The 12565-nt window shown below is 43.9% G+C and overlaps 1 protein-coding gene across 12 annotated transcripts in view; it reads right to left on the bottom strand.

The window, feature by feature from the left end:
• LOC144601969 (ERC protein 2) overlaps positions 1-12565 on the bottom strand; it is a 552614-nt gene that overhangs the window by 400537 nt on the left and 139512 nt on the right. For all 12 annotated transcript variants that reach the window (XM_078414628.1, XM_078414617.1, XM_078414626.1 and 9 more), the window contains 2 exons: positions 10257-10412; positions 7658-7825 (listed from right to left, as the gene is read on the bottom strand). In XM_078414628.1, the coding sequence (XP_078270754.1) occupies positions 7658-7825; positions 10257-10412 (324 nt within the window). The remainder of the gene's footprint in view (positions 1-7657; positions 7826-10256; positions 10413-12565) is intronic.

Here is a 12565-nt window from a genome sequence, read left to right as displayed (position 1 = left end):
GTGCCTCAAAGTTATAATTAATCCAGTGTCTAAATAAACCTTTTCTGGCATATCTAAACTAACCTAATAACAACCCAAGATTTTAGTTAAAAAATGACTAAGTGCTGGAGTAACTCAGCGGGTCAGGCAGCATCTCTGGAGAACATGGATAGGTGACGTTTCACAGAGTGCTGGAGTAACTCAGCGGGTCAGGCAGCATCTCTGGAGAACATGGATAGGTGACGTTTCGGGTCGAGGCACTTCTTCAGACTTTTAATAAGCTGCTGTTTTCAGAAATGGTCGATAGTTTGACACTGAACTAATTGATAAATGATTCATGAATTCAATCATTTCTTTATAAATTAATCATTTCGCTGTGATTATTCTGAACAGAATGGTTGTTATTACGATATAAACTTCTTAAAACCTCCTCCTTTTCTCCTGCAATGGCAGTGGAAATTAGTGTGACGGCATCGTGTTCAGCATAGGCATGGCCATCTGAAGATCCTGTTCCTGAGCTGCACTGTTCTAAGTTCTATGTTCTATTTCCACAGCGGTAGAGTTGCTGCCTCACAGCGCCAGAGACCCAGGATCGATCCTGACCACGGGCGCTGTCTGTACAGTGTTTGCATGTTCTCCCTGTGACCTGCGTGGGTTTTCTCCGGGTGCTCCGGTTTCCTCCCACGTTTCAAAGATGTTCAGGGTTGTAGGTTAATTGGCTTCGGTAAAATGGTACACTGCCCCCCGAGTGTGTAGGATGGCTTTAATGTGCGGGGATCACTGGTCAGCGTGGACTTGGTGCGTCGATGGGTCTGTTTACTCACTGTATCTCTAATCTAAAAAACTAAAAGTTTCTGATGACAAAATAGACGCTAAGGCTCGGCGCTTCAAGGACGGGGGGCGGGAGGGGTGAACCTCCAAGGAAAAAGGGTATTCTTCAGAAAGCAACTAACTCGGGTTTAGGAGGCGTCATAGATTACATGGCAAATACTCAAGAAGGCATGAATGCAGTAAAGCAGACTCAACTTTCCAATTCAATTTTACACACGTGATGACAAACAAGCAGCTTACGTGGTCTGACCTCACTGTAAATGCACCTCGACCCATACACACTGTTGTGACTTGCAGGGGCGAGCACAGGAAGCAACATCACCTCTGATCAGATGAAGAATTATTGACCAGCCCAACACAAGCAATTTTGCACTTAGCTGCCTTTGGCGCACGGTTCAGTAACGTGTATCCTTTCGAAACAGCATTCTAATGCATTTATTTGTGATAATCATGCATTCACCGAAGAAGGGTCGCGACCCGAAACATCACCCATCTTTTTTCTCCAGAGATGTTGCCTGACCCGCTGAGTTACTCCAGCACTGTGTGAAACATCACCTATCCATGTTCTCCAGAGATGCTGCCTGACCCGCTGAGTTACTCCAGCACTCTGTGAAACGTCACCTATCCATGTTCTCCAGAGATGCTGCCTGACCCGCTGAGTTACTCCAGCACTCTGTGAAACGTCACCTATCCATGTTCTCCAGAGATGCTGCCTGACCCGCTGAGTTACTCCAGCACTCTGTGAAACGTCACCTATCCACATTCTCCAGAGATGCTGCCTGACCCGCTGAGTTACTCCAGCACTCTGTGAAACGTCACCTATCCATGTTCTCCACAGATGCTGCCTGACCCGCTGAGTTACTCCAGCACTCTGTGAAACGTCACCTATCCATGTTCTCCAGAGATGCTGCCTGACCCGCTGAGTTACTCCAGCACTCAGTGAAACGTCACCTATCCATGTTCTCCACAGATGCTGCCTGACCCGATGAGTTACTCCAGCACTCTGTGAAACGTCACCTATCCATGTTCTCCAGAGATGCTGCCTGACCCGCTAAGTTATTCCAGCAATCAGTGTTTATCTTTGGTATAAACCAGCATCCGTTCTTCCTTATTTCTGTATTTACTTGCAATTTATTTATTCAACCAAAATACTTGTACCTCACTAATGTCAGCTTGAAACTTGAAGACGGCCCACCTTGTAGTCTTTATGGTTCCCACAAGGAAGGCAACTGATTTATGAACTTAGCAGCACTTCGATGCAGACAGAAGCAGGTTCTTACCTTGAAAGTTCTTGGGATCCACAGTCAGTTTTGAGTTTGAGTTCAGTTTGTCATGTGTACCCAGGTACGGTGAAAAGCTTTTGCTGCGTGCTAACCAGCCAACGGAAAGGCAATCTTCTTACACCTCAGCGGTATGAACATTGACATCTCTAACTTCAAGTAACCTTTGCCTTCCCTCTCGCTCCATCCCTCCCCCCTTCCCAGTTCTCTGACCAGTCTGACTGTCCACGTTTACATTTTATCTCTGCTTTGTTGGTGCCTTCTCCGAGCTAACAATGACCTATTCTACATTTTTCTTGAGCTTCATCCCCTTTGTCTCATTTTCACACCTTATATCACTGTATCTCCCTCTCCCCTGATTCAGTCTGAAGAAGGGTCTCGACTGGAAACGTCATCCATTCCTTCTCTCTAGAGATGCTGCCTGTCCCGCTGAATTACTCCAGCAATTTTTTTGATCTTCGTGACAATTTGCAGCTTCTTGTAGTCTCTGCCTGTTCAACATTGCACCTCTGATGATGGAACCATCAGATGCAACTCCACCATTTCCCATGCACCTGCTCACACTCCATCCGTGATAGTGGAACCAATAATGGACTACAGATGATGGAATGAGAAAGCAAAGTGAAGCTTGGACCCGCTGGGTTCCTCCAGCATTGTCGCTACAGAAGGGTCTCGACCCAAAACGTCACCTATCCATGTTCTCCACAGAAGCTGCCTGACCCGCTGAGTTACTCCAGCACTTTGCGTCCTTTTGTGTAAACCAGCATCTGCAGTACCTTGTATCTACTGTTTATCCAGCAGTTAATCTTATCAATTGAAACAAGTAATTACCACTAAGCTTATGAAAGCCATGATGCAAGGAATTCATTATTGAAGGGAAGAATCCTTTCCATCGATATGCTGTGTTCATTTTCTGACATATTTCCAACATTTTTGTTTGGAGATGAATATGAGAGTCTGTCACATTACACCTTTTCCCCATCTGCTGGCACCGGTTAGGACAAGAAATCACTGCCAGGTTTTTGTAAAGATAATTTTCCGGAGATGTAAGTGGGATTTCAGAGTTCACTTTGGGAAGTTACAAGGATTATTAAAATGTGACAAAGCAATTTCAAGTCCGGGGTCATAAGTTGAGGGCAGCACAGTGGCGCAGGGGTAGAGTTGCTGCCTTACACAGGGCAGCACAGTGGTAGAGGCGCAGGGGTAGAGTTGCTGCCTTACACAGGGCAGCACAGTGGTAGAGGCGCAGGGGTAGAGTTGCTGCCTTACACAGGGCAGCACAGGGGTAGAGGCGCAGGGGTAGAGTTGCTGCCTTACACAGGGCAGCACAGGGGTAGTGGCGCAGGGGTAGAGTTGCTGCCTTACACAGGGCAGCACAGGGGTAGAGGCGCAGGGGTAGAGTTGCTGCCTTACAGTGCCAGAAACTCCAAATCAATCCTTACTACGGGATCGATTCTGCTGAGTTTGCATGTGCGTGGGTTTTCTCCGGGATCTCCAGTTTCCTCCCGCATTCCAAAGACGTACAGATCTGTAGGTTGATTGGCTTCTGCAAATTGTCCCTGGTGTGTAGGATAGTGTTGTGTTAGTGTATGAGGAGATCGCTGGTCGGTGAGAACTCAGTGGGCCCAGTGTCTCTAAACCTCTTTGCTTTCACAACACACAATCAGTCAAAGGATCAAGGCAGAGTATGTACAAAGATAGTAAGAAAACTGTCACGGAAAATGATCTCATTTTTTCATGCCTTGCTTTGAATTTTCACTGAATAGTTAAGTATTGAGCAGACCTGCAGAGTTGTTCAGATTGGAACTTGAAAAAAGAAAGCTATTTGACTGTTTGAACTACTTCATTATCTTGCGTGAATTTGGTCATAGTTCATGTAAAGCGAACTACTGAAAACCTATTAGGTATTTTAGTCTCTCAAAATGCACTAAATGCTGGAAAATAGTTCCAGACTCACAGCAATACAGTATGGTTGAATATCTATATCAAAATATATCAAACATCATTCTGTAGGTTCATTATGCGGGAGGCTAATGACTCAGACCACCTTAGCCATACAAACAAGTCTCCTTACATTATATGCTGAAATTGTGGTGCAATGTATCTGTGAATTGGACCAAATTATCTATTAACCCATTAAACTTTCAAATCTCCCATTTCTAGAAATCATCCAGCCAGCAACTTTGAATGTGTCCTGTTTGCCTTCCCTGATAAAATACTTTGCACATGGAGAGACAATTACACGTAATTTTCCCCCCCAAATTGCTTCCTGCAATGATCAGTGGACATTAACTTGCTTTCTCCATTTATACCACAAAGCGACCAGAAGTAACCTTTGCCATTTCACAGGGTTCAAAGAAATTGTTACTACATTTCTCACAAAGGAAAGGGGGAAAAAAAACACATTTCAGTTTGAAATTAGCATCTTTACCCATTTCTAAAAATTACCCATGCTTAAATTTGAAAACTTTTTAAATCTAGTTTTGCACCTGTTTTGATGCTATTATTTTGCAGGATTAAAAAAAAATCAATAAGGTGTCCAGGGAGTTACTGCAGGCATTATGTGCAGAGGAACCACAACTTGAAATTGAAAATGAATAAACTTGCTTCAAAGTTTTTCCATAATTTGTTACGTTCGATTCAAAGGCAGTGCAGCCTAGGTTCACCAGGTTAATCCCCGGGATGGCGGGACTGTCATATGAGGAAAGATTAAAAAGACTGGGCTTGTATTCACTGGAGTTTAGAAGGATGAGAGGGGATCTTATAGAGACGCATAAAATTATAAAAGGACTGGACAAGCTAGATGCAGGAAAAATGTTCCCAATGTTGGAGGAGTCCAGAACCAGGGGCCACAGTCTAAGAATGATGGGGAGGCCATTTAAAACTGAGGTGAGAAGAAACTTTTTCACCAAGACAGTTGTGAATGTGCGGGATTCTCTGCCACAGAAGGCAGTGGAGGCCAATTCATTAGAGTTTAAAAGAGAGTGGAGGCCAATTCATTAGAATTTAAAAGAGTTAGATAGAGCTCTAGGGGCTAGTGGAATCAAGGGATATGGGGAGAAGGCAGGCACGGGTTACTGAGTGTGGATGATCAGCCATGATCACAATGAGTGGCGGTGCTGGCTCGAAGGGCCAAATGATCTCCTCCTGCACCTATTTTCTATGTTTCTATGTAAAAGCATATCAGAAATATTCATCATTGAGAGATAATTTAGAGAGTGATGGTCTGATCATTGCATGAAGAAATGACAACTCTTGACAACAAATCTTTATGTTTAGTGAAAATCCAAACAGTTTGACAGTAACAGTATTATGAAGGAAGAAAGGAAGCTGTTTTAACAGGCCTATATCTACCCAGAAATATTTGTTTCCACAAAGTGGGTAAATGATATTAACAAGGGGCGAATGCCCGCAGGTTAACTCGCTCGGGAAGGAACTAAATGCTTAGGACAGGGCAACCCTTACAAAGCACAGACCTAGTCCTTCACACTGTTGCCTGTAGTCCTGCGTTCCTGCTCCAGAACCACACGCTCAATATTTTCTCTCCATTTATCTGATTTCCTCCAAGTACTAAATTAGCTTCCACATATTTTTAATATGTTAATAAACCTGCGACTGGGATGTCTCCAGCAGTCACCAATCATGCAGCAAAGGAAAATAATAATAATAATAATAATAATGTATTTTATTTATATAGCGCTTTTCATATACTCAAAGACGCTTTACAGAGATTTAGAGAACATAGGGAAATTAATAAATAGATAAATAAGTAAATAAATAAACGAACAGAGAAAGGAGACAGAAGGTGAGGTGACCTTCAGTGGTTGAAGGCAGTACTGAACAGGTGAGACTTCAGCGATGTTTTGAATGTGGTGAGTGTGGAGGAGTCTCTAACGTTTTGGGGTAGTGAGTTCCATAGGGTGGGAGCAGCGATGGAGAAAGCCCTGTCCCCCCAGGATCTGAGTTTGGTCCGGATGTGGGGGGATAGGAGATTGGCAGCAGCAGAGCGGAGGGTGCAGGTGGGAGTGTGCCTGTGGAGGAGGTCGGTCAGGTAGGATGGGGCCAGGTTATGGAGGGCTTTGTAGGTTATGAGGAGAATGATTGATTTTCATTCTAGACCAGTGCAGCACAAGAATATAGAACAGTACAGTACAAGAACAGGCCCTTCGGCCCACAATGGATATGCCAATGTCAAAACCATCTAAAAAAAACAACCCATTAAAGCTCTGAGGAGACATGCAACAAGATAGAACATCTTTGTGAACAATCTGCATATTTTTATCACATATAGATGGAGTCAGAGAGAGGAACAGTATGGAAACAGGCCCTTCGGCCCATCAAGTAACCATCATGCCAGTGTGTGGGTGATTGAATAGGAAAGTGGGATAACTGGGAACTAGTGTGAATGGGTGATCGATGGTCAGCATGGACTCGGTGGGCCAAAGAGCCTGTTTCCTTGCTGTATCTTTCAATGATTCTTTCAACGATTCAATATGCTGCCCTAAAGTTAGTGCCAGAGGTAGATAGATTCTTGATCAGTACGGGTGTCAGAGGTTATGGGGAGAAGGCAGGAGAATGGGGTTAGGAGGGAGAGATAGATCAGCCATGATTGAATGGCGGAGTAGACTTGATGGGCCGAATGGCCTAATTCTACTCCTATCTCTTATGACCTTTTGACCACCCAATTTAGTCTTGCCTACTTCCAAATGTCTGATTTTGTTTACTTCTTCATAAGATTGATGTTCCGTCACATTATCCCATTATAACACAGTGTTTGGACAAAACTGAAAACAAGAACAGACATATACACCGATCAGCCAAAACGTTATGACCACTGACAGGTGAAGTGAATAACATTGATTATTTTGTTACAATGGCACCTGTCAAGGGCTGGGATATATTAGGCAGCAAGTGAACAGTCAGTTCTTGAAGTTGATGTGTTGGATGCAGGAGAAATGGGCAGGAGTAAAGACCTGAGCGACTTTGACAAGGGCCAAATTGTTGTGGCCAGACGACTGGGTCAGAGCATCTCTGAAACGGCAAGGCTTGTGGGATGCTCCCGGTCAGCAGTGGTGAGTACCTACCGACAGTGGTCCGAGGAGGGACAAACCACAAACCGGCAAAAGGGTGCTAGGCACCCAAGGCTCATCGATGCGCGAGGGTAACGAAGGCTATCCCGTCTGGTCCGAACCGACAGAAGGTCTACTGTGGCACAAGTCACAGAATATTTTAATGGGGGTCACGGGAGGAATGTGTCACAATACACAGTGCATCGCACCCTGCTGCACACGGAGGACCAACAGCACATTAGGCAGGTGGTCATAATGTTTTGGCTCATCAGGGTCATAATGTTTTGGCTGATCAGTGTATATCCATTGTAATAAAAATAAAAAAGCTTCCATGCTCAATTCGTATTTTACATTAAAGATTTTCTTCGGCACATTTATGCTGGAAACGACTTGTGACGCTTTTTGACCAACTGCAATAAAGGATAGTTAACTTACAGCTTAACAAAGCCCCAAGCTGAGCGGTACCAAACTCTACAAAGTTAAGTGTGCTGCCTTTACCTCAGTTTGAAGTATGGCAGCTCGCTGTTCTTTGGCAGTGAGTGATTCTTTGAGCACCTCGATATGTTGCTTGCAATCAGAATTTTGATTATTCAGCGTTTCCAGCTTGGTTTGTAAGGCCAGAAGTTCAGATTCCTTCTTGGACAAATCCTGTTTTAACTGATCGATCTGCAATTAAAATAATAAAATTAAAGTTGGCTTCTGACCAAAATGGATTTGGATGGTTTCTTGATGCGAGTAAGTTCTGCAATAAATGTGACCCTCCCACCTTAGACCATGCTCTCTAGTCTTAGACATTTTCATCCAAGGAAAAAGGATCAGACTGTCTACCCTATCTATGCCTCATACATTTATGTGCTTCCATCAGGTCTCCCCTCAACCTATGACTTTCTTGAGGAAACAATCGGAGAATATCCAACCTCTCCCTGTAGCTAATACACACCAATCCAGGCATCATTCTGAGTCTCCACATTTGTCCTATATTGGGGTGACCAGAACTGCACGCAATACTCCAAATGTGGTCCAACCAAAGTCTTATAAAGCTGCATCATGACTTCCTGACTCTTACACTCCATGTCCCAACCAATGAAGGCAAGCATACCACTATACCATCTTGTATTGTCACTTTTGGGGAGCTGGGGGCCTGAACCCCAAGATCCCTCTGTATGTCAAAGCTGTTGAGGCACATTTTCACACCTTACCCATCCATATCTCCATGTCTCCCTCTCCCCTGACTCTCAGTCTGAAGAAAGGTCTCGACCCGAAACATCACCCATTCCTTCTCTCCTGAGATGCTGCCTGACCTGCTGAGTTACTCCAGCACTTTGTGAATAGATACCTCCGATTTGTACCAGCATCTGCAGTTATTTTCTTATAAGTACAGATTCCAGGTCACCTTCACCTCATCTGTTGAAACACTACATCCTGAACTATTTTCTCTTCTGCACTACCTGATCCACTCACGTACGGTTTAATCAGCTTGGGTAATATGCAAAGCAAACTGTTTACACAGTATTGCCGTACACAAGACTATAATAAACGCACTCCAATACCAACTCATATCCATCCCTCTGAACTTGCACTAAAGGTTCAGGGTGCTGCGGTTGTGAAGCAGAAATCACATTGCAGTACTGTCAATGAAAAATGAAAACATCTAAAAGAGAAATAATGAAAAGCAATAAGACAAATAGGTCATGATTTTCTCCATCAACAACCATTAATTTTCCTGTCCATCAAGATGAATAGTTGGAATAAAAAAGCTTGTGAACGCACAAATGGAAAATTCCAATCATGCTTTCAAGAATACTTCCAGAAGAGGATATTCATGGGTCTTCCTCTGCTGTTCTTTTCCCCTTTGCTTTAGTTTAGTTTAGAGATATGGCATCAGTCACGAGTTCACGTGATAGGAGTAGAATTAGGCCATCCAGCCCATCGAGTCTACTCCGCCATTCAATCATGGCTACTCTCAGCCTTCTCTCCATAACCCTTGACACCCGTTCTAATCAAGAATTTGTCTATCTTTGCCTTAAAGATATCCACTCACTTGGCCTCCACAGCGCTCTGTGGCAATGAGTTCCGCAGATTAACCACCCCCTGACTAAAGAAGTTCCTCCTCACCTCCTTTCTAAAATAGTGCCCTTTAATTCTGAGGCTGTGACCTCTGGTCCTAGACTCTCCCATCAGGAGAGTCCAAGCCGACCGTGATCACCCGTACACTAGTTCTATCCTACACACTAAGGACAATTTACAATATTCATCTAAGCCAATTAACTTACAAAGATGTACAAACCTATACATCTTTGGAGTGTGGGAGGAAACCGGAGCCCCCAGAGAAAACCCACGCAGTCACAGGGAGAACGTACAAACTCGGTACAGACAAGCACCCATAGTCAGGATTGAACCTGTGTCTGGCACGCTGTAAGGCAGCAATTCTACCGCTGTGCCACTGTGCCACCCCGCCCCTCGCAACAATGGTGGACTCGGAACGTGCTCACAGGACAACGTCACCGAGGGGTGTTTTATCAGTGATACAGGAGGGTGATGTGGGGAATGAGTTTCTCGGGTAGTGCTTGGGACAGCTGTTCTCTCCCTTTAGGTGTCCAGTTTATTGAATTTATTTTTAATAACAATTATCTATGTGTATTGTGATCACAGGTCTGTGATACTGCTGCAAATGTGAATTCTGTTATCAGTGCATATGACCACTAAACCCACTTGAACCTTCAGGTTTGTACATTTAACTTAGTTAAATCAACCCGCTACAGTGTCAGGAGGAATCAACAATATAAGGTTTACTGGGGTGTTTGTACATCATCAGATGCATAAGGTGTTGGAAAAAAACTGCAGATGTTGGTTTAAATCGAAGGTAGACACAAAATGCTGGAGTAACTCAGCAGGTCAGGCAGCATCTCGGGAGAGAAGGAATGGGTGACGTTTCGGGGCGGGACCGTCCCCTCCCCTGACATCAGTCTGAAGAAGGGTCTTGACCCGAAACGTCACCCATTCCTTCTCTCCCGAGATGCTGCCTGACCCACTGAGTTACTCCAGCATTATGTGTCGACATCAGATGCATAAATCCTGCTGCAGCAAGGAAGAGTACCTTATTTTTCATGAACTTTGAGTGACTCTTGTAAACTTCCATTTGCTTGAGCTCCTCCTCGCGATCGCCTGTACTCAGAGCTCCGTTTGTCTTTAACATTTGAATTTCATCTTCCAGGTCTCTGATATTTCTCTCCAGTGAAGCAACCTTCGTATCCTATTAACAGGGAAACACCAAAATAACAATTTATGAATGAATAATGCTACTTCTTTAGTTGAAGCATTCAACAATGACTGATATTTAAAGATTGAAGCATAGAAAAGAGGTGCAGGAGTCGGCCATTCGGCCCATCGAGCCAGCACTGCCACTCAATATGATCATGGCAGATCATCCAGAATTAGTACCCCGTTCCTGCTTTTTCCCCATATCCCTAGATTCCCTTAACCCTAAGAGCTAAATCTAACTCTCTCTTGAAAACATCCAGTGAATTGGCCTCCACTACCTTCTGTGGCTGAGAATTCCACAGATTCACAAGTCTCTGGGTGAAAAAGTTTTTCCTCATCTCAGTCATAAATGGCCGACCCCTTATTCTTAAACTGTGACCCCTGGTTCTGGACTCCCCCAACATGGGGAACATTTTTCCTGCATTAAAATTCTTCAAGAACGTCTATGGCAAGAATATCCACATGTGGAAGATTACATCAATGAGGAATGCATTACTAATTGCCAGGAGTTTTCAGAATTACCATTGGTGAGGCCACATTTGGAGTATTATGTTCAGTTTTGGTCACCCGACTATATGAAGTAAGTTGTTAAGCTGAAAAGAATGAGATGCTGCCTGTCCCGCTGAGTTACTCCAGCATTTTGTGTCTACCTTTGATTTAAACCAGCACCTGTAGTTCTTTCCTACACAACCCCCCATTTCACCTGCTCACTAAATAGAATACTGGATTCAGTGGAAATAGAACACAGATAGTTACTTAAATCCCAGCTCATCAGTTGATTGTTCTGCATTGATATCTTTAAACATTTTCTTGATGGGAAAAACAAAATACTCAGTAAAGTTCTTTGATACGATTACATAAAGAATATAGGCATTTAGGGCACAATTTCCAATAATGTGAAACACATTCCGACTAACAGCAAATTCTTTAAAAGCAGCAGACTGGTTAATGATTCAGTAATGCTGGCAGCATCTACGCCACATACGAACAATTTTAGGCTTTTACCAACTTTCTATTTATTCGGGGATTTTTTTCAATTTCGATTTCATTTTTTTTTTAATGTTGCAATGCTCATTATCATGTACAGACAAACGACCTGCATCAACTCCTCTGTCAGGTGGTTATCTGTGAAGCACAAGGTTATCTCCAGGGTCTAATCCACACGTGCCGTTCTTATTCAGCACTTAATGAAAATCAACGAGTTTGGCATTTCAGTTTCAGTTGAGTGTAGTTTATTGTCACGTGTACCGAGCGAGGTACAGTGAAAAGCTTGTGTTGCATGCTGACCAGTCAGCGGAAAGACAATACATGATTACAATCGAGCCATGTATGGTGTACAGGTATATGATAAGGGAATAGAAGCAAGAACCAAGAACCAATAACGTTTAGTGCAAGGTAAAGCCAGCAAAGTCCGATCAAAACTAGTCCCAGGGTAAAGTAAGAAATGTTGCTGTGGGAATAGAGATTTCAGAGTGTGGGGCGATTGTAATGCGTGATTGTAAATCTGCTCCTGTGGCTAGCACGCAAATAGTCGCCTGTGGTGGGCGCCATCTTGATGGCTACCAAACACTCCAATGCATCAATCATAAGCTTCTTTCCTTCATCAGACACGGATTGAAAAGGTTTAGAGGGATATGGGCCAAGTGTGGGCAGGTGGGACCAGTTTCGATGGGCAACTTGGCCGGCATGGACACGTTAGAGGCAGGAAACATGTTCCCAATGTTAGGGGAGTCCAGAACAAGGGGCCACAGTTTAAGAATAAGGGGTAGGCCATTTAGAACTGAGATGAGGAAAACCTTTTTCAGTGAGAGAGTTGTGAATCTGTGGAATTCTCTGCCTCAGAAGGCAGTGGAGGCCAATTCTCTGAATGCATTCAAGAGCTAGCTAGATAGAGCTCTTAAGGATAGCGGAGTCAGGGGGTATGGGGAGAAGGCAGGAACGGGGTACTGATTGAGAATGATCAGCCATGATCACATTGAATGGCGGTGCTGGCTCGAAGGGCCGAATGGCCTCCTCCTGCACCTATTGTCTATTGTCTAGTAGCATGGACAAGTTGGGCTGAAGGGCCTGTTTCCGTGTTGTATGACTATGACTATAACTTCTGAGTGGTCCTTCCATAAGTTGGAGGACAGTTCTGATTTTCTA

This window comes from Rhinoraja longicauda, chromosome 17 (assembly GCF_053455715.1).
Source record: "Rhinoraja longicauda isolate Sanriku21f chromosome 17, sRhiLon1.1, whole genome shotgun sequence".
Taxonomy (NCBI): domain Eukaryota; kingdom Metazoa; phylum Chordata; class Chondrichthyes; order Rajiformes; family Arhynchobatidae; genus Rhinoraja; species Rhinoraja longicauda.
The sequence above is the reverse complement of the archived record's forward strand: the minus strand, read 5'-3'. Positions and strand labels throughout refer to the sequence as shown.